The sequence below is a fragment of the Lynx rufus genome, unplaced genomic scaffold, assembly GCF_022079265.1.
Source record: "Lynx rufus isolate CCGP_SWC_20201006 ecotype Redwood Valley unplaced genomic scaffold, mLynRuf1.p SCAF_3, whole genome shotgun sequence".
Classification (NCBI taxonomy): domain Eukaryota; kingdom Metazoa; phylum Chordata; class Mammalia; order Carnivora; family Felidae; genus Lynx; species Lynx rufus.
Window position 1 is genome coordinate 32,102,046 of NW_025814845.1, and position 27,679 is coordinate 32,129,724.

A 27,679-nucleotide genomic window follows, 5' to 3' on the forward strand; every position below is an offset into this window, starting at 1 on the left:
TCAGAGAAAAACAGATATCATATGACTTCATTCATATGTAGAATTTAAGAAACTTGACAGATGAGAAAAATAAGATAAAAACTGAGAGGGAGGCAAACCATAAGAGACTCTTAAATATAGAGAACAAACTGAAGGTTGATGGGGGTGGGGAATGGGCTAAATGGGTGATGGGTATTAAGGAGGGCACTTGTTGGGAAGAGCACTGGGTGTTGTATGTAAGTCATGAATCACTGAGTTCTACTGAAGACAATACTATACTGTATGTTAACCACCTTGAGAATTAGATAAATAAATAACTAAAGGGAAGCAAGAGTTCTCTCCTTTCCCTCTCCTTACCAGGGAAAGGCCACGTGAGCACACAATGAAATGGCAGCCACTTACAAGTCAAGAAAAAAGGCTTCAGAATGAAACTTTCCTGCCAGCACCTTGGTCTTGGACTTTCCAGCCTCCAGAACTGTGAGAAATAAATTTCTTTTGTGTAAGCATACAGTATTTTGTTATGGCAGCCCAAGCTTAGACAGACAGACACACACACACACACACACACACACACACACACTCCTGATAGGTACCTAAGTATTTGTAAGCACTGTTAGGGAATGATAAGTGCTATAAAAATATGGAGTAAATGATATATGAAGAGTGCAGTGAAGGTGGTGCTTTAGATAACCCAGGCTGTAGATCATGAGGACCTGAACTTGGGAAGTGACCTTAGAAAAACAGAAGTTTAGGGGCCTGGGTGCCTCAGCTGGTTAAGTTTCCTACTCTTGGTTTTGGCTCAGGTCATGGTCTCATAGCTTCAAGGATTCGAGCCCCACATCTGTCTATGTGCTGGCAGCGAAGAGCCTGCTTGGGATTCTCTCTCTCTCTCTCTCTCTCTCTCTCTCTCCGTCTCCCTCTCTCTCTGCCCCTTTTCCACTTGCACTGTCTGTCTCTCTCAAATAAATAAATAAACTTAAAAAAAAAAGAAAAACAAGTTTACATGGCTTCAACAGGGCACCATTTGACTTGTCAGCTAACTGCCTAGCACCTGGACTGCCCATGGATATTGGCTATTTCTCCTGCAAGTATGTGAAACATTCCAACTAATCCCCTGAGTTATAGTTTGCTCCTCTGATCATCCTCTATCCTATTGCCAGAGTGATGGTTCTAAATCTCATGATATCACTACTTCTGCTTAAAATTGTACCATGATTCCCTGGATTTCAAGGTCAAGTACAGATCCTCTCCTTAGCACATCTGCCTACCCCTCTATCCCAAATCTTTTACAATCCACCTCTCCCTGTCCCACCCCTCCCCCAACACATACATCCCTTCATTCTGGTCATACTGAACTAGTTCCTTGACTCTGTCCTGTTGCTTCATGAACTTTCTGTTGCTCTATCTGGAATTCCCTCCCCTGTTTAGCCAACTTCTCCTTGTCCTTCAAAATTTAGCGCCAGAATTACCTTTTCCAGGAAACCTTCCCAGACCCTTTCTGATTTAGGTACCCTCCACTGTGGCCTCTATCCATATTACACAAGCACTATGCTGTGATTTCGGTTTGTCTTTCCCACAATCTGTGTCATATTCATTTTTTTACCCTCCATGCCAAGCATTGGGGCCTGTCACATAGCAGGTCTCGTCAAGTACTTGTTGAAAATTTTTATAATTAGGACCACAGGGCTTAGCGAGCCTGCGGAGTTAAACAGCAAAGAAGACATTTCTATGGCTTCTGCATAAAAGAGCAGAGAGATTTTGGGGTTTGGACAGGGACAGAGAGGACCGTCTGGGAGCTGGAGAAGCGGGAAAAGTTGCTTCGCCACCCTCCCTTGTTAGCTTCCACAGCTAGAGTACAGGACAGGCGAAACTGAAATAAGAAAAACTACATTTCCCGTCATGCCTCAAGACACCGCTATCGGTTTCACCCCTTTGTCACCGCCTCTTCCCCACGGAAGTAAAAGGAGCACTTCCAGGTTCGGCAAGAACCTGGAGCCGGGGGTGTTAGATCGGCGCCGTTGGGTCTTGCTCCGAAGCTCCGCCTTCTCTCCGGTTTTTCTAGAAGCCCGGCTTTGCTCTTAGCAGTGTCGTACAGGTATTTTCCGGCCCCTTCGGGTGCTCCCAAGGCAGTTCGCTGCACCGGAGCGGGCGAAACTTTTCTTCTGTTGAGGTTCGGAGTTCCCCTAGGGCGCGGCGGGCTCGTTGCACGGTGCAGGGAAACCGGTTATCAGAGTCGTGGCCCCGTGCTTACATCCCTTTTCTTCCCTTACCGATTGCAGCGTCCGAGGCGCGTGTGCGAATCTCCCCATGGCAGAAACGGCCCCGAACGGCCCCCAAGGGGCGGGCGCAGTGGTAAGTGAGCGAGCAGGGTCTTCTGGGTTGGTTTATAAGAGAACGGAGCAGGAAGTGTTGCTCAGTTCCTAGGCGTTTCAGCTCATCGCTTAAAGGGCCTGGGCTTAGTGAGTGAGGTGGGGGTAGCGTAGAGAGAAGAGATCTTGAGCGAAGATGTGGAGGAAGCTACAAGTTTTCTGTTGGTAGCGACAGTGGGCTGGCCTGGAGCAGGTGACCCTCACCTGTATGCCAAGGAAATTGGGCCGCCTTGCCTCTTCCCCCCTCTCGGTCTCTAATTGTCCTAGGTTCCAAGGTTGAAGATGCCACCTGAGGTGGTGCCGTGACACAGGCCTCATTCTGCACAGGCGTGCTAGGAGAGAACGTCTCTCTGCCCGTTTTATGCCATTATATGGAAATTACGCAGTGAGGGGGGAGGGGTCTTTTTTTTTCTTTCTTTTCGTCATTTTATCCGTACCTTTTTTTTTTTTTTTTAACGCAGAGAGCTGTTAGGCTTCTGTAAATATTTTATTCTTAGCATGCAGATCTGCTTAATAGTTATTTGTATTGCTCTCTAATTTTAAACACTATGAATGTGTGAATTGAGCTTGTCTCTTTTTCCTTTTTTGTGTGTTATTTCCTCAGTTGTGTGTTAAAGTGTCTTCCTCATCCAGGATTCAATCTAAAAGCATGCATTGCTTTTACTGGCCTTTAGTCTCTTTTAGTCCAGAATAGTTCCCTTGCCTTCTTCCTCTTGCCATTTTTGACTTTCAAGAGTCCAGACTTGTTCTGCAGAATGCTTCTCAAATTGAAGTTGTCTGGTTTTTTTTCCCCCCTGGTCACTAGATTCAAGTTGAACATTTTGGCACGATTGTTGTTACATAAGTGATAGTCTGCCTTTTTCAGTGCACTATACATATCAAGAAGCATTTTATGTTGATTTATTCCGTCATTGCAGATACTAAGTTTGATTATTTGGTTCAAGTGGTATCCACCAGATTCTCCACTGTAAAAATACTTTTTTTTCTTTTGTAGTTGAAAACTATTCTGTGGCATGATACTTTGAGACTGTGTGAATAGTTTTTCCACCTAAGTAGATTTGTTGACTATAACATGGTTAGATTGTTGCCTCTTAAAGTATAAACCAATACTTTTTTAAACCTTTTTTATTGTGTACTAAAAGAGAGATATATAAAGTATTCAAAATGAAACACAGAGACCAGTGATTTATTACAGAATAAACACCCTAAACAGTTTTGTTTTATTTTTTTTTTTAAAGATTTTAAGCAATCTCTATACTCAACAAGGGGCTTGAATCCACAACCTGGAGATCAAGAGTCGCATGCCCCATTGACTGAGCCAGGTGCCCCTAAACAAATAGATTTTATTTTTTTATTAAAAAATTTTTTTTGTTAATGTTTGTTTATTTTTGAGAGAGACAGGGACAGAGGTAGGCTGTAGAATCCGAGGTAGGCTCCAGGCTCTGAGCTGTCAGCACAGAGCCCGATGCGGGGCTTGAACTCGTGAACTGTGAGGTCATGACCTGAGCCGAAGTCGGACACCCAACCGACTGAGCCACCCAGGCGCCCCTAGATTTTATTTTATTATTTTTTTAAGGGTTTTTTTTTTTTTTTTTTGAGACAGAGAGAGACAGAGCATGAATGGGGGAGGGTCAGAGAGAGGGAGACACAGAATCTGAAACAGGCTCCAGGCTCTGAGCTGTCAGCAGAGCCCGACGCGGGGCTTGAACTCACGGACCGAGAGATCATGACCTGAGCTGAAGTCGGCCGCTTAACCGACTGAGCCACCCAGGCGCCCCATGCCCCTAGATTTTAAAGAACATGTTGTAAAATTAAGTTTCAGTCTGAATATTTGTGGAGAAACTGAGTACAGTAAGCTAGATTCGTTCTTCCACTTGGCTACTTGTGATCATTTAAATTTAGAGGAGTCACAATGTAGTAGGTTTGGTTAGAATAAAACAGACATCTTTCTTTTCTTCTTTATTTCTTTCCATCTCTCCCTCTTTCTCTCTCTTCCCTCTTTCTTTCGTAGGCTCCACACTCAACGTGGGGCTGGAACTCATGACCCTGAGATCAAGAGTCAGACACTACCGACTGAGCCAGCCAGGTGCCCCAAAACAGGGATTTTTCTGAAATTACCTGCATATTGTTATAAAGACATGCAGTAAAACATCTTTGGATTTTAAAATGTACTTGCATTTTTTTCAAAAGCTTTTTATATAGTATTTCAAAAGATAATTAAGTTAGATTGCTTAGAGTAGTGTCTTTAGACTCCACATTAAGATTCGTAAATGAATTGTGAAATCAGCATAGTGGAAACACTAAGTATTTCTTAAATATTAAATAGAATACAAAATACCGAAATCCATCACACATAGGAAAGATGATGTTTTGTGAAGCTTCTGTTTACTTGTATATCTGTGTATGTTTGTGTCGAACCTTGATGTAAAAATTAACATAGATTCTATCAAAAAAAATGTAAAAGCCACTTAATAATTTGAATACAAGACACATTTTTAATGAGAAATCAGATTTTAAGTTATTCCATTAGTGATAATGGATACATCTTTGGCAAATGCAGCAAGGGCAAAGAAAGATTGAGAAAAAATGGAGAATAAAGTGGTATATGGGAGTTTAATCTAGGGCCATTGAAACTAGGGTAAGATGTATGGGGCGGTTTCCAGGGGATGAAGAAAGTCATAAAATTGGAGAGGCAGGTGCTATTTAACGTTCGACAGCCACATTTTGGACAGAGTATCTCAGGCCCTTCTTTATACGTAAGCAAATTATCCACAGGCCAGTAAGTTCAGTAGTGAGTGACTATTACCATGGTTTTACATTTCTCCTTTTGCAAGGTTCATTTAATTCAAAGTGGCTTTATGTAATGCCTTTTTACTCAAATCTTAAACCTACCTATTTGAATTTGAGATTTTTCTAAGAACAGACACTATGGTTCTCTTGAGAGCAATTAGTTCTTATTTAGCATTCTTTTAAAAGATGAAGCCAGTATTACAAGTGTTGAAGGAATACAGACAATTGTAGTTAAATTTCAGTTCAAAGGTTTCTTAACTAGTCTGTATTTTTTAAAATATCAATTATTTTTTTTTTCTGTTTAAGTACTTTGGTGCCTTCTGCATCAAAGGCATAGGTGTTTGGATGTGTTACTGAGCGTATATGTGAAACAGCTGCCTTAAGAGTTTTCATTTTGATTTTAAATAATTGCTACAGGTCTGTTAAGACATTTTGAATAGGAGTAAAACTGTAATCTTCATTCTTAGATAATTTGCAGGTTTAGTTCACTGCAATATTTTTCTTTTTAAATTTAGCAATTCATGATGACCAATAAACTGGACACGGCCATGTGGCTTTCTCGATTGTTCACAGTTTACTGCTCTGCCTTGTTTGTTCTGCCACTTCTTGGGTATGTATTACACAGATTTCTGCCTTTGATACTCAGTTCAGTCGGTTTTTATGGACTACCTTTTATGTGGAAGACTTATTAAACTGCAAGAGTTTCAAGGACAAATAAAATGCAGGTCTCCTTTAGGCACTGATAACCCAGTAGTAGTACCAACTGAAGGAGTATTTTATATCGTGTGCTTTGTGAAAGTTGACATCAAGTTGAAAATCAGAAAGAAAATGGATGTGTGGGGATGAGAGGAGTTCATATTTTTTGCCTATTTGACACTTTAACTTAATAGGAGGAACGCATGCTTTATAGAATTCAGTTGGGTATGTATATGAAGTGATGCTTCTGAGAAGGTATAGTAGGTTCAAGTAATATTTTTCTATTGACATGGAAGAGATTTAGGGGTTGTGCAATGATGATGCAATCCACAAAGGAGGAAGAGACATGGTAATTGTTAAGTCTCATGATAACCTCTCCTCTGGTAATTTGCAGGTTGCACGAAGCTGCAAGCTTTTACCAGCGTGCTTTACTGGCAAATGCTCTTACTAGTGCTCTGAGACTGCACCAGAGATTACCACATTTCCAGTTAAGCAGAGCATTCCTGGCCCAGGCTTTATTGGAAGACAGCTGCCACTACCTGTTGTACTCACTCATCTTTGTCAATTCCTACCCGGTTACAAGTATCCTTTTTGTGCTTTCTTGATGAGGAAATCGCGTATGAAGCATATAGACGATTCTCATTTTTTGCAGTAGGGAAGGTTGGACAGTAAGGGGTTCCATGAAGCCTGGGTTGCTTGGTTTGTTGGCACTTAATTTGAATGAAGATACATTTAGTGTAAGAATTTCTGACTCTAAAATGTAAAGTCTAAATTTGAAGAGCTGGTGTGAGGATTTTAAATTTTGTGTCTTTGTTCCTGCCTCTTGTAAGCCTCTCTGTTGGCAATGGATATTGTGAAGTTCAGATTAAAAGCACAGGACTGTGGAGGACTTATTTTAATATTTAAGGTTTTTTTATTTGATTCAATCTTCTTTGGGAAAGTGCCCATATATCTTGCCATAAAAAAGAATCCTCGGCTCTTTCAACTCCATGTGAGCTAGAAACAAATGGAAATTCATTAAGAAATAACCTATTTAAGAGAGAATTGGATAATTAATACAATAAAAATACTAGTATTTACTGTGGATAGAGGAGAAAATAAGGACACATGGATAATCTTTGGAGCTAATGAGGATTAAAGAACTCCTTTGGAATTGTATGTTTATACATTTCAGAAGTGTGTTGGGTGATAAGTGGTTTTCTAAAAACATGGGGGAGGGTTGGGGAGGAGGACTTTAGTATGTTTGAGAAGCACTGGATTAAACGGCCTTCAGTAGGTTTCTTTACCATAGGACCTTTGATCTACTAATGTTCATTGTGAGGTGAAAGAGTTGGGGGAAGGGCAGAGAGAGAGAGAGGGAGAATCCTAAGTACACTCCATGCTGTTACCACAGAGTCCAGTGCAGAACTCAGACACATGAACTGTGAGATCATGAACTAAGCTGAAATCGAGTCAGATGCTTAACTTACTGAGCCATCCAGGTGCCCCAATACTAATCTGAATTAAAAAAAATTTTTTTTTCAATGTTTATTTATTTTTGAGAGACAGAGGTGAGTAGGGGAGGGGCAGAGAAAGAGGGAGACAAAGAATCCGAAGCAGGCTCCAGGCTCTGAGCTGTCAGCACAGATAGCTCCTGAACCGCGAGATCATTGCCTGAGCTGAAGTCAGACGTTTAACCAACTGAGCCACCCAGGCACCCCAATACTACTCTGATTCTTAAAAGTAGTTGGGTATTATGTTAGTAAATAAAGATGAGCCCAAAGTCATATTACAAAGTTGTGTTCTGATCTTTGCATTTACATGGGTGATGCTGTCCTTGATGTCTAGCCATGATAGGTACTTAGGGTTTAACTTGTAGACTTTTCACCCTTTTTATTTTCTGAATAGTTTAAAAGTTACATTGAAAGCTAAGATTATGAATCTCTTCTAAGGATTGGTGAATTATAGAATGTTAGAAGTAAAAACTTGTTAGAAATCTGTAGCTTTGAGGCACCTGGGTGGCTCGGTTGAGCATCTGACTCTTGATTTTGGCTCAAGTCATGATCCCAGGGTCGTGGGACGGAGCCCGTGTTGGGCTCTGCACTGGGCATGGAGTCTGCTTAAGATTCTCTCTCTCCCCCTGCCCTGCTCACATGCACTGCCTGTTTCTCTCTTAAAATAAAAAATAAAAAAATCTGTAGCTTTGATGACACTTGACCTAGGAAATGAAGTTAGTGTCAGAGCCATGATTAAAACCCACATGTCTTGACTCCCTTCAGGGTTCTGTTTTCATTACTTGCACTGCTTCTGCAGAATCAGGCTTTAAGTTAGGATATGTGTCAGAGTTTAAATTTAACTATTTAAGAAGCAACAAGATTTTACAATGGCCTTAGAGAAGAGAGTTGTAGCTTTCATCAGTTCCAAAGTGATCTATGATTGATTAACAAGTATAAAGCTATATTGGGGTGCCTGGGTGGCTCAGTCGGTTAAGCGTCCGACTTCAGCTCAGGTCACGATCTCGCGGTCCGTGAGTTCGAGCCCCCCGTCGGGCTCTGGGCTGATGGCTCAGAGCCTTGAGCCTGCTTCCGATTCTGTGTCTCCCTCTCTCTCTGCCCCTCCCCCGTTCATGGTCTGTCTCTCTCTCTCTCTCTCTCAAAAATAAATAAACGTTAAAAAAAAAAATAAAGTATAAAGCTATATATACATGATCTCTACTGAGGAAATTGGCATTTTACTTAATTCTTGTGTGTGTTGGGGAAGAATTGGTTAGGATGTTAATTTGGAGAACTACTAGATGAGAGGTAGGATTTTTGTAAACCTTGGGTGTAGATCACTGTCATCTTTGCCAGTTGGAAATTATGAGAGGTAGGATTTTTGTAAACCTTGGGTGTAGATCACTGTCATCTTTGCCAGTTGGAAATTAGGGACCTTTGGATCTAATGAGTTACAGTTATAATGAATGAATTTGGTACTCTTTGTGTTACAGTAATCACAATTTCCCATCACACCAAGCTTTCAGTTAATGTAGAAAAATATAATGGTTCATTTCCTAGAAACTGCAAATAATTTTTTTTTTTTTAATTTTTTTTCAACGTTTATTTATTTTTGGGACAGAGAGAGACAGAGCATGAACGGGGGAGGGGCAGAGAGAGAGGGAGACACAGAATCGGAATCAGGCTCCAGGCTCTGAGCCATCAGCCCAGAGCCTGACGCGGGGCTCGAACTCCCGGACCGCGAGATCGTGACCTGGCCAAAGTCGGACGCTTAACCGACGGCGCCACCCAGGCGCCCCAACAAATAATTTTTTAATTTTTTTTATTTTTTTTTTTTAATTTTTTTTTTTTCAACGTTTATTTATTTTTGGGACAGAGAGAGACAGAGCATGAACGGGGGAGGCGCAGAGAGAGAGGGAGACACAGAATCGGAAGCAGGCTCCAGGCTCTGAGCCATCAGCCCAGAGCCCGACGCGGGGCTCGAACTCATGGACCGCGAGATCGTGACCTGGCCGAAGTCGGACGCTTAACCGACTGCGTCACCCAGGCACCCCAACAAATAATTTTTTTAAATAAGGGTAATTTAAAATTTTTTTTGATTTTTTTTTTTTTTTTTTTTTAAAGTTAAACTACCCCCAACGTGGGACTTGAACTCATGACCCTGAGATCAAGTCACATGCTGTACTAAGCCAGTCAGGCATCCCAGAAACTGCAGATACTTTTAGGCTGAGTATTTTTGCCCTTCATGATGGATGAACAGTCTCTGTCATTTTAGGAAAATACTTGACAGTGTTTTTGCTCTCGTTTTTCTTGACCTGGCAGAAATTGGGGTAATAAATAGGATCTTTTGAGCAATTTTCATTTTTCAAAAAGCTGAATGAAAGTTGTATATTTATCCATGACATAAAGCCAAACAATTGAACTCAAATAGGTTTGTAATTAAACTGATGAGACTTTGAATTAACTGTACACAACCCCAAATACACACTTTTTATTCAGTACAGGTTGAGAACACATGGCTGTACAAGCCTCATAGGTACGGTATCTTGAAATAATAGGGATCTTGTAGGAGAGAGATAATGGGGATCTTACAGGAAAGAGATAATGCAAGATCTTTAGTTGAGGAAAATTGGTGAGTCCTTTTTTAAAGTTTTATTTTTCATTTTTATTTTACGTGAACTCTACCCCCAACGTGGGGTTCAAACTTAGCGCCCCGAGATCAAGTTGCATGTTGTACAGACTGAGCCAGCCAGGCACCCCTGGGGAAGTACACTTTAAACTGTTCCCCACACTCTTTCCTAAGCAGTTGTGATGAGGAAAGCAGTACAGAAGACTGTCTTTGAATTTGAAGGCAAATTCTTTTGTCCAGGATGGCCTTTGTGGAGTTAAAAGCTGTCATATTTAAGGCTTTGAGGTGGCCTAGATTTCAATTTAATTGTTTACAATATTTTATTATCTAATAGAAAAGGAAACTTTTATCACTTTAATTTTTTTCATAAAAAAACTGAGCTTTAGAAACAAATTGTTTACAGATTAAAAGCTTCATTTGGTTGCAAAGTGTATCAGTAAAACAAAAGCCACCGCTGAAGTCATTTTTGCAGATGCCATTTCAGATCTATGTTGGGCATAATACCAAAGTACTGAGTAAACATTAAATTTTTTCCTTAATTGTTTTCTTCAGTGAGTATTTTTCCTGTGTTGTTATTCTCCTTGCTTCATGCTGCCACATATACGAAAAAGGTCCTTGATGTAAGTAAAGCTGTGGTGTTTTTTTGACTTCTGGATTGCAGACTGTTGGCCTGAATTTGAGTTCTAAGACATTTTGGCATTTGTCACAAAAGTTTCCTCCATTCCCTACAAACTTGTAAATTATTAGTGATTTGAAAGTTTTAAGTTTGAAATTTTGTATTTAAGTTTCACAAAATGCATTTTGTAAGTAAAGTATTGCAGATTACCCCCTAGTTTCCAGAGAAATTTCTGAAGTTTGAAATAGACCTTTTTGTTTAAAAAAAAAAAAAAAAATCTATGTTTTAGGTTTGGTAAGTTGTCAGAGATCTCCTCTTCTGTCATTGTTTAATTTTAACATACCGGGTAAGTAGAGTGTGTTGAATTTCTTTTATGTTAATATTCAGAACTAAAATATTCCTAAAATATTTTCTTATTCCTGGATTGGAACATTAAGCCCAAGTTAAGTGTGCCAGGCAGATTGACTGCATATGCACTGACATTTGAATTAAAATACACAAATGTTTGCCTTGTGTTGACAGTTTTCTTTTTTTCTTTCTAAAAAAAATTTTTAATGTTTTTTATTTGTTATTTTTGAGAGAGAGAGACAGTGTGAGGGGCAGAAAAAGAGGGAGACACGGGATCTGAACCAGGCTCCAGGCTCTGAGCTGTCAGCACAGAGCCCGACGTGGGGCTTGATGAATTGTGAGATCATGACCTTAGCCGAAGTCGGACACTTAACCAACTGAGCCACTCCAGGCGTCCCAGCTGTCTTCTTTATTCCTGTAGTTTTTGGTCATAGTGGTAATTGGGCTCTGTAATTTCTGCCTTTATTTAGCTAAGGAGTCACAAATACCTTAACTGTATTACTAAGTAGTCAGATTTTGTTAGACTGGTTAGATAGAAATAACCACCATTTTTGTGTGTGTGCAATAATCTAGTCTTTTTTACAAAAAATAAGGCATGAAAATGACTTACTACTAAAGTTGTCTTTGTAATTTTTCAAATACACAAAATACAGCAATGCAGGAAAATACACTAACTTTTACCTTATTTTGCAAACTTTCATATTACCATTTCCAAAATAATTTTCTTTTAGTTGTTTTGCCTGTTGGCTATACTGTTTATCTGAAGAAAGAAAATAACTGAATAATCAAAAATGCTGTGAGGGGTGCATGGGTGACTAGGCCGGTTGAGCATCCAACTTTGGCTCAGGTTATGATCTTGCAGTTTGTGGGTTTGAGTCTCGCATCGGGTTCTGTGCTGACAGCTCAGAAGCTGGAGCCTGCTTCAGATTCTGGGTATCCTCTCTTTCTCTGCCCTTCCCCTGCTCATGCTCTGTGTGTGTGTCTCTCTCTCAAAAATAAACATTAAAAAAAATTTTTTTACATAAAAAAATGCTTCATTATTTCTAACGTTTGTTTTCTTATGTTTTAGGCGAAGGGTTCAAATAGTTTACCTTTGCTGAGATCTATCTTGGATAAACTAAGCGCTAATCAACAGAATATTCTGAAATTCATTGCTTGTAATGAAATATTCTTGATGCCTGCTACAGTTTTTATGCTTTTTAGGTAAGAATAAAAATACATTGGTTTTGGGAGGCAGATGACTAAGTGATCATAATAAATATAATAACTCAAATTTTATCCTGCTTAAATCTGTTCAAGATTAATATTAGCAACCATTTTTCTCATTTTATTATAGAGAATCTGAGACATTATGGTAAACTTAGGAACTTGTCTTATTCCTTGTGATTTACCACTTAACACTTTGAAAATGAATTTAAGAACCACTGTCTTTGAAAGAGTCTTGGGAAGCCTAGATTAGTGCATTCTGCCATTATTTAGATGATTTTTCTTCTAGAAAGATTGCAGAAAAATTAGTCTGGTAGTAATAGTAGCCTGATGTCACTTCCGTGTTTTATTTGTATTTTAATTATACAAGTAATGCATGAATAAAGAAAGTTGTCCTGTTAAAAATTAGAAGATCAGACTGATATTGACCCTTCCTATCAAGATTCTTGCATTTAAGTTTTAAAACTACATTTCTGGGGAGATGGGTGGGGGAATGGGTAAAGTAGATGGGAATTGAGGAGTGCACTTGTGATGAGCACCGGCTAATCACAATAATAAATAAATAATGAATGAATGAATGAATGAATGGGAGGATAAGTTTGGATGACATAAACTTTGGTTACCAAGTCAAAAGTTTTTCTCTGTCTCTGTTACGTGTTTTTCTTCGTTGTGGAAAAAAGTGACTAGTTTCAAAGCCAAATTGGGAAAAAAATAATTTGAATTGGGGAAAAAATGAAACTACATTTCTGCCTGGATTGTTGCTTTTTCAATTTTTAGTTTCTCTAGTAGTAGGACATTATAGATAAATGCTAAAATATCATTTGACTATGAATCCTTGTTGCAGTTCTGTACTCTCCTTCTGGTATGTGTATATGCATGTAGTACTTTTAAATGTTTCTACAGATACATAGAAAATGCATATTATGGGTGTGGGGTTTAGTTTTTATTTTACACCAGAAGTGCCATAATGCCTCATTTGTCTGCATCTTGCTTTTTTCGTGACCTATTTATGTTGATGGATACAGCTCTGGTTTGTTCCATTTAATGGCTTTGTAGTGTTTGGTCATATTAATAAACTGCATTTTATTACCTGTTTCCCCTATTAATGGGGAAACATTTGTTTCCAAATACTTGCTTTTCCAGATATTGATGCAGTAAACTTACTTTTTTTTTTTTTAATTTTTATTTATTTAAGTAATCTCTACCCCCAACATGGGGCTCAAATTGATGATGCTGAGATCAAGAGTCACATGCTCCTACAACTGAGCCAGCCAGGCGCCCCTCTTTTTTTACTGTTCTACTTATACTTTTGTGCCAGTGTTTTCTCTAAACCAGAAATGATTTTGTTGAGGCTGCACTAAGTGCATTTTATATTTATTAGACCATGCCAGATTGTCATCTAAGATGTCTGTATTATGTTTTCCATAATCTTACTAATTTGAAAAAACTTATTGTTGTTTATGAGATACTTCATTTTAGTGTTCATTGCCTTTAACTAACTGGTGAGATTTTTGCATGTCTGTTTTTTTTAGCAATCTATAAGCGAGAAACAAAGTTTTACAGGTTTCTTCATAAATACATTTGTTCTTTTAAGTAATGTTTTTCTGTGGAAACTCCAGGATCCCACATGTTGCTCAGGTTATAGGGTCACAAGCTAGATAATATAATGTAAGTAAAGTCTGGAATAGCACAGGGGAAGACTTCTTATTGAGTGTTGGGGATTTGGACTCTAATTGATATAATCGTTAACTTAGCCTTTTGAGCATTGATTTTGCACATATAAAAAACTTATATTTTAGGGGTGCCTGGGTGGCTCAGTCAGTTAAGTTTCTGACTCTTGATTTTGGCTCAGGTCATCATGATCTCATGGTTTGTGAGATCAAGCCCAGTGTCAGCACAGAGCATGCTTGGGATTCTCTCTCTCCTTTCTGTCTGCCCTGCCTCGTGCTTGCACATGTGCATGCCCTTTCTGTCTCTCAAAATAAATAAACAAACTTGGGACGCCTGGGTGGCTCAGTCAGTTAAGCATCTGACTTCAGTTCAGGTCATGATCTCGTGGTCCATGGGTTCGAGCCCTGCGTCGGGCTCAGTGCTGAGAGCTCAGAGCCTGGAACCTGCTTAGGATTCTGCATCTCCTTCTCTCTCTGCCCCTCCTCCATTTGCACTGTCTCTCTCTCTCTCTCAAAAGTAAATAAACATTTAAAAAAAAATTTTTTTTTAAAAACTTAAATTTTTAACACTTAAATTTTAAAACAAAATGATTTTAATTTTTCAAGATTGTTGTAAAAGAGATGAGAATTTACCAGAAATATTAGAGGAATCACTTTGTTTTTCTAAAAAGTTAAAGTAGGTTATACGGTTTTATTCAGGCACTAGTAGGGAAAGCTAGTGATGCTCTAAGTATGTCACTTGCATTTAACACAAGCTATAAAACTAAAAATAATTTAAAATCATTGTTCCTTAGATGACCCCTTCATGATAGAAGCACAATCTAAATATTAGAAGGCTTCATTAAGTTGCTTTTTTCACAGTATTGCTTCAAGCTTTGTATTTAAAAATGAATGTAAAAAGTCTGTGAGTTTACCTCATGTACACAAATAGCGTGTAAAGAAAGATAAAAGGAAGGTCCTTGTAGCTTTATTTATTCGTTAGTAGAGAGTTTGTTACGTTGTAGTAATGCATAAGATGAACTGCTTGAATCTGTAAAAAGAATGAGGTAAATTTGTGTGTTATGAAAGGGGATGGTCTCCAAGATATAATAAGTTAAAAGTTTGTTAGGAATTGTGTAGGGTGTTCCCCTTTTTATATTTTGGGGTGTGTGTATTTAAGGGCATATGTATATATTTTTTCTGCTTCACTTTCTTCATCTTTAAAATGGGAATGGTAATGTCACTTCCATATTACAGTAAAGTGGATTCAGTGAATTGTAAACTGAGCACTGTATTAGTGTTGTCATTATACACACTTGTGCATGGAAATTTCTGGAAGGATATTTTAGAGACTGAGCTGTAACTCTGAGGAAGAAGCTAACTTGGATGATGGAACATTTGTTTTTCATTGAATTTTATTTTCTGTATTTTTTATAGTATGTGTTTATTTCAATTTGAAGAGTTAAAGATTTGTCACGGGATTTATTGGGGAAAATGGATGTAACACATTTAGTTTAGTGCTTGGTTTGTAATCACGTAAATTTGTATTATGAAAGTAATATCACAATTTAGAAGAAAAGACAAAAATTAACTTTAAAAAGCCACGTTTAGCATCTTTAATGTATTTCCTCAAAAAAAGTTTTAAAATACCGTTGTAATAATACGTATAGTTTTATACTCTGCAGTCTTCAAAGTTGCTGTATTGTTCTCGTAATCAAGATTTTAGGTAGTTGCATCCTAACTCCATCAAGTAAAGATGATATACTTAGCTTTGCTACCTAACTACCCACATTAGGTTGTTGATACATTTAATTTGTAGTTATTTGCAGTGAATGTCTTAATTCAGATAGTTTTTCCTGGGAAAAAAATTCTTGATTTAGAATTTCATAAATAAGTATATGGCTCTTGGGTATTGTAATTGTGCTTTTTAACCAAGAAAAATAGTTAGAATAGGCTATGTAAATTTACTAGAGACCTGTATAATTACAGGTTTTTTTGTTTTGTTTTGTTTGTATAAAATGAACCACTTTTCATTTACTATGTCATAAAGTTTCACAGTTTGATGATCAATTATTAGTGGTAATTATGGAAGCATACATTTTCTGATTTAATAGCTTTTAAACTTTTTAAAAGTAATACATAAATACATGTTTGTAAAAATTTAAACAATAACATTTTACTTTTTACCAATCATTTACATTCTTGTATTTCCTTTTTTTTTTTTTTTTTTTTTTTAAAGTAAGCTCTGTGCCCAACCTGGGGCTTGAACTCACACCTTCGAGATCAAGAGTTGTATCCTCTACTGACTGAGCTAGCCAGGCGCCATTCTTTTATTTCCTTTTTAAGAATAACTTTGATTTAGACATGATAGATATTATCTTGACCATTTAATGAACGAAGACACATTCCTCAATTAAATTGCCTTTAAGTTTTGAAAGTATATATATGAATTGATAATGTATATTTCTTACCCTTGTATTTGTTTATTTCAGTGGACAAGGGAGTTTGCTCCAGCCTTTTATCTACTATAGATTTCTTACTCTTCGGTATTCCTCTCGAAGAAATCCATATTGTCGGTAAGCTGGTGATTAGTTTAAATGTTTTATTTGTTGAGAGTACTGTGAAATATAGAATGTATAACTTTTAAGAGTTATTTAGCTTTTATGTTTAGAAGCAAGTGTTATTTTGGTAAATTTAAGTTCCAGGCCTTAGTAGGGTTGGTAAGTAGACCGGATTTACCTTGACCTCCACTAAAATAGTATTCAAGTTTAAGGAATTTGAAGATGTTTAAGACATGAGTCCCAGTCTCAAGGAACTTCCCTAATTGAAGAAGCAAAAGCATGCATCAGATAATAAGGAAACAGTAGTTCAGGATACAGTGTTCACAAACCATTATGATGAATTGTTACGTTTGCTTTGTCATATCAATAGTATAGTCCAAGGTAAGGAGAAATCAATGAGCCAGAAGATAAAACAGCCCATCAAAGTTTCACAAAACAGAGATTTTAATGTGTTAAAGAAGAATTAAAACCTTTGAATAGTCATAATAGGTAAACGCATTTTAGGTAGGAAGAGAGTAAGAGCACAAGTTCAGAGACAAGAAAGAACAAGCCATGTTTAAGGGGCATTGAATAGAACTGTTGGACTATAATGGAGATTCTGAATGGTGAGTGGTTGCAGCTAAGATTAAAAAGGTATAAAAAGAAAAAAAGGGAGGGGTGCCCAGGTGGCTCAGTTGGGTGAGCGTCCGACTTCAGCTCAGGTCATGATTTGCAGCTCATGGGTTCGAGCCCCGCATCGGGCTCTGTGCTGACAGCTCAGAGCCTGGAGCCTGCCTCGGATTCTGTGTCTCCCTCTCTCTCTGCCCCTAACCCACTCACATTCTGTCTCTGTCTCTCTCAAAAATAAACATTAAAAAAAAAAAGGTATATTGGAGCTATATCATAAAACTTCTTGGATTTCAGGATAACAAGTTTGGAATTTATCTTTTAGATGTATGGGAATGATGGTTTGGGCATGATCATATTCTTCTGATAGCTTTGTGCAAAATAGTTTAGAGTGGAAAAATTGAGGAGGCAGGGAAATATTTTAATGAATCACTGTAATGTTCAGGAATGGAGATGTAAATGATACAGTTAGCTATGCATGACGATCTCAGAAATTAGAGTAAATCTGAAATGAATAGCTGTCTTCAGTAGTTTCTTAGATCTGTTACTGAGAGACTAATGTTAACATAGTTTTTGTTTTTAAATTTAAAGTAAATTTATTGTGTGGGGTGCCTGGGTGGCTCAGTCAGTTAAGCCTCCAACTTTGGCTCAGGGCGTGATCTCACAGTTCGTGGGTTTGAGCCCCACGTCGGGCTCTGTGCTGACAGCTCAGAGCGTGGAGCCTGCTTCTGATTCTGTGTCTCCTTCTCTCTCTGTCCCTCCCCACTCACACTCCGGCTCTCTCTCTCTTTCTCTCCTCTCTTCCTCTCTCCTCTCTCTCTCAAAAATAACATTAAAAAATAAAATCATTGTGTAGTAGAATTCGCCAGAAATACAATGAGTGTATTAGCACAATCCCTATTGTATTTTCACAAGCGTAGTAAAAAGAACTGAAATTGAATGCTGGTCTCCATCATTCTCCAGGTGTGTAACTTTAGGCAAGTTATTTAAATTTTAATTTCTTCATTGGTAGAGAAGAACAGCTCCTGGGGGTGAAATGAAGTAATGTTTTAAAAGAGCTTAGATTCTGTTATATATATTTTTTTAATTTTTTAATTTTATTTAAATCCAAGCTAGGTAACATATAGTGTAGTAATGGTTTCAGGAAGATTGTTATGTTCTTAATACATAGTTTATTTTCCTTTTTCTGTGGTTCTGATAGTCCTTTGAGGGGCTTTTATGCTCTGTTAGACAGTGTCTTACAGTACTTCCTAAAATAGAGCTTACTTCAGACACAGATTCTTTTTTTTTTTTTAAAGTTTATTTCTTTATTTTGAGAGAGAGAGAGAGAGAGAGAGAGGGCATGAGTTGGGGAAGGGTGGGTAGAGAGAGGGAGACAGACCATCCCAAGCAGGCTCAGTGCTCAGTGTGGAGATTGATCTTATAAGTGCGAGATCACAACTGCAAGATCACGACCTGAGCAGATATAGGAGTCGGATGCTTAACCGACTGAGCCACCCAGGTGCCCACAGACATAGATTCTTAATGAGTCCCTGGTCACCAGTAAACCTTCAGTTTTACTTGATTCCATGAGTGTTTGTCCTTTTTCTTTCTGGTTCATGTGTTCATTTCAGATATTATCTTCGAGTTCCCTGCCCTAATACCCACTTTTCATCAGCAGATCTTTCTCTGCTTCTTTATACCCTCTTCATCTCCCATTTTCTCCACATAGCCTTAAATTGGATTAACACACAGATTTAGAAGTGTCCCGTGGGATAAAAAAGGAACGGATAGCAGAGGATCCAGGTAACGCAAATATGTGTTAGTAAACATTTTCAAAGATCTTCCATAAGCACGTAAAACAAAACAGTAGAAAGGTAATGGGAAATATTTGAGCTTATAAACATTGATAAACATCCTATAAAACTATATTTTCTATGCTACACTTTTTTTTGTTAGGGATTTTGAGACTATATTTGCCAGTTGTACCATATTCACTTACGATATTCATTCTCAAGTTAGTGGTTTCAGTCCTTTGTAGATTGGCCAGCCACCAGCCACATCTGACTGTATGAATACAAATTAATTAAAACCCATAAAATTTATAACTCTGTTCCTGAGTCATATTAACCAGTTTCACATGCTTGAAAGCCAGTGTGGCTGATGGTCACTGTATTGGACAGCACAGATAGACATTTCATCATCGCTGACACTTCTGTTGTCAGTGCTGCTCCAAAGGAGCTCTGTGACTTGGTATAGATTATGCCAGAGATAGAGCCAGGAGTGAAAGAACTTGCCATGTGACTAGAACAAGCCATTGACCTCTTTAGGCCTCATCTGTAATCTGAGAGGTTCGACTAGAGTATTTTCAAGGTGCCTTCTAGTTTTATTTGAGTCATTTATTCAGAAGACAGTGATTGTGTGTTGGTGATAACAACTTTATGTAGGATTAAAGTACCTGCTTTGTAGAGACTTGGAGCTGAGTGAATTACACAGCTGAGTAGGTCAATGTGATGATGACGGCTCTGTGAAAGCTCAGAAAACTGAGGGAGGCAGATGAGAATTCACTGAAGAGGTGATAACAGAAGTCAGGTCTTTTGAAGTCTGAGTTCTGGTATGTGGGTGCCTGAGAGGGCATCTTGCTTGAATTAAGAAGTGTATAGGGGAGTCATGAAGATCTGTGCCTAGAAGGGTAAGACAGGGACTAGAGCATGAAAGGTTTGGATTTTATTTCAAGAGAGGAAGAGCATTTGAAGTTCATATTGTGGGAGAGTTTGGGAACATGATACAATCTGATTTAGAAATATTCCAGAAGATGTATTACAGGCTCCCCAAGAAGACAAAAGGACTGATTTGGAGACTGTGATTAGTCCAGAGCCTGAACTAATTCCGTGGTAAAATAAAAAGGGGATACATTTGAAAGATACTTAGGAGGTAGGAAGTTAGGGGTTAGGGAAGAAGACCAAGATAAGGAAGCCCTCAAGTTTCTGGCCCGGGAACCTAGGAGAGTTGTGTGTAATGGGTCTGTCCCAAAGATAGACACAAGAAGGGCAGGTGTTTGGATAAATGTGCGTCTTTCCAAATTTTCTTCCTGCTTTTGTGTAAGAGCATGTTACATCCTATTTTAAAATGATTTTTACTTTTTCCTAACCAGCAAAATAACCCTGAAGATACAGAAAGGTAGAACACAATTGTCTTTATGTAGAATGAGTCAACACATAAGTGAAAATTCAAAAATGAATAGTCAAGAATTACTTGTGATGATTCAAAATCTCTTAAAAATTACGGTTCAGCCAACATACATGATTTTGTGTCTGCTAGCGTGTACAATACGTGTGTGATGTGTACAGTATGTGATAAGGGGTCCTCTGGAGGCAGCAAGCACAGTTTAAAGTCCACAACCTCTTTGGAAATAAATGTACAACATAACTGGGATATAGGAGTCATGGCAGAGAGTGGGAGGAGACGAAGCAGAAATTTCAATTAAGACCAGGAGGGCCGGGGGTACCTGAGTGGCTTAGTTGGGTAAGCGTCCAACTTCAGCTCAGGTCATGATGTCATAGTTTGCGGGTTCAAGTGCAAACTTGACTTCAGGAAGTACATATTCCTATTTTATAGATGGGAAAGCTCTGAGAGGCATTACGTGTAAGGCAGTAGTTTAAGGAAAATGGTAGGTGGGATTGCCCATGGTATATAATTTTCACTTCCTTGCTCTCTTTTTTTTAGAACTAGTTGAGTTTACCTAAGGTAATATGAAGATGATGTGACTCTATTAAGAAGATATAAATCACTCCTAATCCCAGCCCTCAGAGATCACCATTTATTAGGTGCTTTTGTTAAATGAACTCCCTCAACCCTCCTCCCCCATACACACAAACAAAAGACACAAATGTTGATTTTCAGAATTTTATTTTGTGTATTTCCTACACATTGTAGTTAATTCTTTTACCTCAGTTTTTTTTTTTTTTTTAATTTTTTTTTTTTTCAACGTTTATTTATTTTTGGGACAGAGAGAGACAGAGCATGAACGGGGGAGGGGCAGAGAGAGAGGGAGACACAGAATCGGAAACAGGCTCCAGGCTCCGAGCCATCAGCCCAGAGCCTGACGCGGGGCTCGAACTCACGGACCGTGAGATTACCGTGAGATCGTGACCTGGCTGAAGTCGGACGCTTAACCGACTGCGCCACCCAGGCGCCCCTCAGTTTTTTTTTTTTTAATGTTTATTTTTGAGACAGAGACAGAGCATGAACGGGGGAGGGTCAGAGAGAGAGGGAGACACAGAATCGGAAGCAGGCTCTAGGCTCTGAGCTGTCAGCACAGAGCCTGAGGCGGGGCTCGAACTCACGGAACAGCACGAGATCATGACCTGAGCCTGAGCCACCCAGGCGCCCCTACCTCAGATTCTTTAATGGCTGTGGGAAATGCCTTCATCAGCATTTGCTTTGTATTCTTTTTCCTTTGGTTTCTGAAAGAAAACTATTTTATCTTGCAGGACCTTGTTCAATGAACTGAGGATTGTTGTTGAACATGTGATAATGAAACCTGCTTGCCCACTGTTTGTGAGAAGACTTTGTCTCCAGAGTATTGCTTTTATAAGCAGACTGGCACCAACAGTTGCGTAGTCTAACATCCAGCTAAGTTATATATAATATAAATAAGCATTATTAGCAGTTGGTACTTCTGCTAGGGGTTGTTAATTCCAGGTGTAAAACTGACCTCAGTCCAATTTACATAATTTACATAAATGCATATCAATGGAAAAGTAATCATTTTTCTGGCATGTTAAATCAAGCCTTTGAAAAAAATTCCCCGAGAAAATTTTACTCTTCTGTGTTGTTAATGATTAAGGAAGTTTCTATCGTGTGATAAATGTATCAAACATTTTTTTAAATGCTGCTGTGCCTTTATCATGAAGTACATTTATTTCTCTTGTAAAAGTAGCTTTAAAATTTCTTTCAACCTAATGGGTACCCTGAATTTATATCTGGCATGATTTCATCATGGTAATATTAACATACATGAATTCATTATATTTTGAGACAGTATTCTTTTGCCATTCAGTAATTTTGGTTGATGATTTTAAAAGAAGCATTTACCACTGTATTTAATTTCAAATTGTTACTAATTGATTTTGTGCTGCTTTGTTAGGGTTTATTTTGGATGTACCATTATGAGAGAAATTCTGCATGCATCTTACGCTCTGACCTTCCAGAATTTTATTTCCATAATTACTTAATGTGGCTTTGAATATTTTTTAGAAAGGCTGAACTGTTAAGCTTATTAGCCAACTGGGTAAATATCTGGGGTCACAACTGTTTTACATTGGAAAGCAGTAGTTCCACAGCTTTCCTTGCAGAGATCCGTAAAGTCACCTTTCTCAAATAGGAAACACTTTTACAAATGTGGACATGTAGAATATTAGCATCAATATAGTTTCTAGAATTACCTAGATGAGACTCTTGACTGCCAGTTCTCTCGGTTTCTTAGGCTTGAATTTAACAGGCAGTGGCAGCAGTTCAGATGTGTTTTGAAAGGAATGTAACTGGAGATTGAACATATGCCTGTGCCTGGTGTCTGTTCTGAAATAATAATGAAGATTATCCTGTAGACTACATACTTACCCATGAAATCTGATTTAAAAGGTTAGATGGAGAGGTTTATAGGTAAGATAACTGGTTGGGGATGGGGCTGGAGAGGACTTGGGTGGGGAGGGAACAGTGTGTATTTTAATTTCATAACGCATAGGTAAAATTGGGAGTATAATATGTTAAATCCTGTTTGTTGAGCTGCTGTCAACTTCTTTATAAAATTCATTCTGATCTTTATTACTGTTGCATGATTGGGAATGTTTAAAACACTGCAAAAATTTTAGTACACAGTAATGTAATGGTTTTTGTAACCAGTTTTCTTCTGTCTGCACGTAATTGGATTTCTCAGATAAATTCATTAGTAACTTGTCAGTAACAGTTTTCAGTTTATTCAACTTTCCCATCTCTGGAAATGTGAGATCTACTTGATAGCTCAACTGTAGCCAACTTTTTTTGTATTTTTGTAATATTTATCTACTAAGTTAGAAAAGCAGCCTCATGAAATACAGTTGATTGAGTGGATGGGTGGGTGGGTGTGTGGCTAGCCTCATTATCATTATATATATAATCTGATGGTTTTAAGAACTAATTTTCTAGAGCAATAAAGTGGCTGTAATGTTAAGTAAACAGTATGTTATGATTTCTAATGATGTCTTTAAAAATTAAGTCTTGAATTATATCAAGAAATTTTGGCAGCTGAAGGTATATTTATTTTTAAGTTACTAGTTTTTTGTCTACAATTTTTTTTTAATCTGGAGATAATTTTAGATTTATAGAAGAGTTAAAAAAAAATAGTACAGAGAGTTCTTGTCTACCTTTCACTCAGCTTCCCCTTATCCTAAATCTTACATTTATCAGAACTAAGAAATTAGCCTTGGAGCAATACTATTAAAGTATAGAACTCATCAGATTTCACTATTTTTTCCATTTATTAATTTTCTTTTAATGAGCTGTTTTTACTCTGATTGTCTTTTACTTTTAATGACCAATAAGTATGCCTTTGAGTTTTTCCTCTTCAGTTTGGAAATTACTGTTGGTGAAAAAGATTTATCTAAAGGAAATGATTTCATGTTGGTCTTAACAAAAAGAATTTTAACAGTAAAACTTATAATTTAGAACATTCTGTGCTTTAAAAGGTGAGCCTTTTAATCACATAACAGGATTCTATTTCTGATATGCTCATATTGGACTGTTTATACTCAACTCATGAAAAAGTAAATTTTACAATTTGAGCATTACTAGATGTTTAGTTTGCATGAGCTTGTAGCTAGGAATTCTGCAATATGAATATGTAGAACCAACTGATTTGGCATCTGAAATTACAGCATAATATGTACACCTATCAAATTAAAATTAAGGAAATAAAGTAGCAGTATATGGAATGAATGAAGTAGGAGAAACTGTAGCATAGGTGAACCTATTTTTACTTCCAGGTTTGAAAAAGTTGCATTAACATCCAGAATATCTAATTCTTTAGGAAGTGGTGTGGTGCTGTTGTCCTTCTAGCACTTTTTGAATTGAACCCTCTTGGACAGGTGGAAGCCTAACACAAAACCTACTTTTGTTAGAACAAGAATTCTGTGTTCTTTTTGTATATTTGATTCCTCATGAATTTAAACTCTGTTTCGTAATCAGTCCAAAGAGAAATTTCTTAAATTGTAGTTTGTATTTAAATTTTCTTGCAATACAATTCACCAAAGTAGATGCTCCTGGAAGTAAGTAATTAAATTTAGATATTTAGAAACTTCCCTTACAGGGAAAATCAAGGCATGCTGATACTATACCAGAAGTTAGGAAAGACTTAGGAGGTCTATTTTATACTCTGAATTGTAAAGCTATCTGAATACTCTTTCTAAAAATCACGATGAAAAATTCTGAGTAGGCTTGTATGTTTAGTATATGAATATTAATCATTTTGGAAAGGAAAATGAGTGTATATGTAGTAAGATAAGTGGAACCGGGAGACTTAGTTTTTTTTTAAAGTTTGAGATCAGAGTGAATGAAATTAGCTTTGAGGGATTGTGGTTAAAGACTCCTATTTAATCTTGAGGAATTTATTTTGATTAATATAGTGATCCTGAAACACTTCTCCCACTCATGCCCACCCAAATCCCCCTAGGATCTGCTAGCCTCAAAGCTACCCAAATTTAGACTAATTTTGATTCTTAATTCTGTAACGAAAACCTCAAAGGAGAAAGTAACCACCGACAGTTATATATATATATGATCAGTAGGTGGCACTCTTTCCTCAAGTAGCCCCGCCCCCACAGTTGTTTCACAGCCCCTGTTGGAAGGTTAAATGCCACCCAAAGTGGCCTGTAAAACTAAGGACCTGAATTCCATGGCCCTTTTTAATACGTAATTACCCAGAACTCAACAAATATTTTCCAAATATGAGTACATTTAAAAAATAATTGAGATGTTGAAAAGCTGGAAGCAGTACCCTGTTAATGTTTGCTTTCTGGCTAAATGATAATATAGGCCACAATTGGGAGTGGCCTTATTCAGGTCATGGGCTCTGTTTTGTTTTTTTCTTTACAAAGAGTGCCTAAATCAACCTAAATACACCAGTTATAAAATTATTCTTTTTGTTCATTCACCTTCATTGTCAGGTGTGTAGAAGAATGGTACTTAAAATTTTTCCATGGTCATTTTGTAGGTATACAAGGTATATCCAGTTCAGCTTCTTAAAATTTAGAGTTTTCACAGTAATATAAAAGCATATTGAGAATTTGGGTTATCGTATCAACAGTGGTACCTAGATTTGTAAATTGAGTTACAGAGACAACTGGTTTCTCTGTAAACCTTATTGGAATTTCTCTAGGATTAGGAGAAATCTGCACAGGCTAAATGACAGTGTAGTTCAGTAGATAGTATACCAAAGGCATGTGTTTATAAATCCAGGAGGTCCTTTCCAGGGTTTGTTTTAATGAGCAGTCCTCTTCTAATATTCAGAGAGGAAAGTTGTTATTGGATCTGGTATTAAGGATAAGAAAGGAGCTGCTAAAAGTTTGGAAGGATTCTTGGTAGTAATTATTCTAGGACATGTGTATCTTCTAAGGTGGTACTCAGGTGGATTCTTAGAAGGAACCCTGTTTTTCCTTTGTGAGGGATTAGCTCTGGAGTGCTCTTTCTCTGGTGCAGTGCAAATAGGACAACTGACTGCATTGAGTTTGAGCTGATGTGACAGGAGATAAAGTACAGTATTTTTAAAATCTGAAGGCGATTGTTTCTTAGAAAAGTGATAAGAAGAAAATTGAAAGATACTTCTGCCGGAATCTAAAAATTAACTCCTGTTAGAGGAGAAGAAAAGGCTCAAGAGTTGGTTCACATTTTCCTTTATAGACTTCTTAAAGCCAACTTTTTGATAGGTTCAGTACTTTTAAACTAACTCTTTGTTTTTCTTGGTTCATGACAGTTGGATTCCAAATTTTCTTTTGTACCTTTAAAATAGAACAATTGCTTTTGACAGGAATTTTTGCTTACATATAAGTTTGTAAGTTGAGACCAAATGGGCAAAGTGTTGGGCAGGTAACATTTGTAATGTGTTTATATTGGAACAAATGTAAAAGGGTTACAAAGATTAGAAAGAGTCATAAAGAACTGCTTGATTTATAAATGCAGTAGTTCTGGTGCTTCGTATAATGGGATATATTGAACTAAAACATTTGTATATATAGTATGTCAGCATTTCTTAGTTACTTCTCTTGAATCCATTTTTAATATCTGATACTGTACAGGTTGGGGAGTTCTACTCTTCAGGCCAATACTATCCAGACTGTGTAAATTTATAAAATAAATTGAAAAATTCATCATTCTCCTATATTCAAGACCAGCGCACATAAATGCTAATGTAGGGCTCAGAGGGGAAATATATTTCTCCTGAATATTTGAGAAAATGTGAAGTCCTTTCAAGAAAATCTAATAAACATAATAATCATAGCCTGCTGACACTAAGGAAAAAGGACCTCATTCGCTCTTTCTTTTATGCAGCGATTTACTGGTCCCTACTGATTTCCAAATTGGATCACTGTAGTAAATTATCTATGCTGGTACCTGTGAAAGTAAGCCCTGGGATCCATATTTGTTTTGTGTTCTGCTTAAATCAGCAAGAATGATAAATTTGATGGTGTGAAATTGGAAGTGTCAAGGGCTTTCTTTGGTGATTGAGCAAAACGATGTCTCCACTTTAATTTATTGTGACCCTTTTTCACTCTATGTGCTTTGTATATCTAATATTTATTTCAATACAAATTAAATTCTTGTTCCTTCATCTGTATTGTTATATATCTAAGATTTTATTGATGTAAAAAATCAAATTGTGTAATAAAAATCTCTCTGGATTTAAGCAGATTTGAAAATGTTATGTTGCAAAAAAACATTTACAGTTAGAATTCAGCTTTCCATTGCGCTTCATTGCCTTATTGTTAGAGTAAGGTAAATTTGAACATTTCTTTTGTCCTCCGCTCATCACAAATAATAGAAATGCTGTAATTTTGTGGTCTAAGGTAAAACTGGAAAAAAAAAAGAAAAATTGTAGTGGATCTCTCAACTGTTTGTTTGTTTCTGTACTTTTTTGTGTAGTGAAATTTATAGCCTAGTGGGTAAATTATTTATATAACCCTAACATTATGTACAGTATACAACATAGCCAAAGTTCTAAGTCAACACATGATAACATAGAAGAATGTATTTTCCTTCTAGGTGTGTAGAATTGGCAGGTATTTTTTGTGGCAATTTAAACTACTTGCACTAAGCAAAACACTGTACAAGTCACTAGTTTATGGTATTTTTTTGGTTGAATTCTTCAAATTTGGTTCTCTACAACCATTACGACCAAGAGTTTCAAGAGTAATAGGCCATTTCATTTAAATACCAAACCAAAAACCCTCAAGACAAAGAATTGAAACTTGCAGTGAACTGGAATAAAACAGATGTATTTTTTCATCATTAACTCATAAAAGATACAGTTGTATATGCAGATTTCTCTGATCTGAAAAAATCGTCCTTGATGCTGTGAACTAGTGAACTACCAGATTCATGTTTTACAGTTCACTTTAGTAATATCCAAAAGCATATAGTTCATCTTCTGAAGTGTGTAGAAATTATCCTTTTTTATTCCCTTATCTAAAAAGCTAACTTTCCTTTTGGGGCTTATAGTACTTTGGGCTTATTTTGAATTAATACTTC

General features: G+C 37.3%; 1 protein-coding gene across 3 annotated transcripts; it reads left to right on the top strand.

Moving 5' to 3' along the window:
- Positions 1 to 1,951: 1,951 nt before the first annotated feature.
- On the top strand, positions 1,952 to 27,041 carry TMEM33 (transmembrane protein 33). Of its 3 annotated transcripts, XM_047090725.1 has the most exons (9): positions 1,952 to 2,074; positions 2,259 to 2,331; positions 5,654 to 5,748; positions 6,229 to 6,416; positions 10,488 to 10,555; positions 11,969 to 12,102; positions 16,247 to 16,330; positions 21,394 to 21,514; positions 22,389 to 27,041. In XM_047090725.1, the coding sequence occupies exons 2-9, from the start codon at positions 2,287 to 2,289 to the stop codon at positions 22,392 to 22,394; spliced, it is 741 nt and encodes a 246-aa protein (XP_046946681.1). In that variant the 5' UTR covers positions 1,952 to 2,074; positions 2,259 to 2,286; the 3' UTR covers positions 22,395 to 27,041. The 3 variants fall into 3 exon arrangements, with proteins under 3 accessions (XP_046946681.1, XP_046946682.1, XP_046946680.1); XM_047090726.1 differs by having other exon boundaries at positions 1,953 to 2,149; positions 21,394 to 27,041; XM_047090724.1 differs by having other exon boundaries at positions 1,953 to 2,074; positions 21,394 to 27,041.
- The last annotated feature ends 638 nt before the right edge of the window (positions 27,042 to 27,679 follow it).

Coding starts and splice junctions, on each gene's coding strand:
- TMEM33 (XM_047090726.1), top strand. CDS start 2,287: ATGGCAGAAACGGCCCCGAACGGCCCCCAAGGGGCGGGCGCAGTG. Junction 2,332..5,653: donor CCCAAGGGGCGGGCGCAGTG/GTAAGTGAGCGA, acceptor TTTTAAATTTAG/CAATTCATGATGACCAATAA. Junction 16,331..21,393: donor CGAAGAAATCCATATTGTCG/GTAAGCTGGTGA, acceptor TTTATCTTGCAG/GACCTTGTTCAATGAACTGA.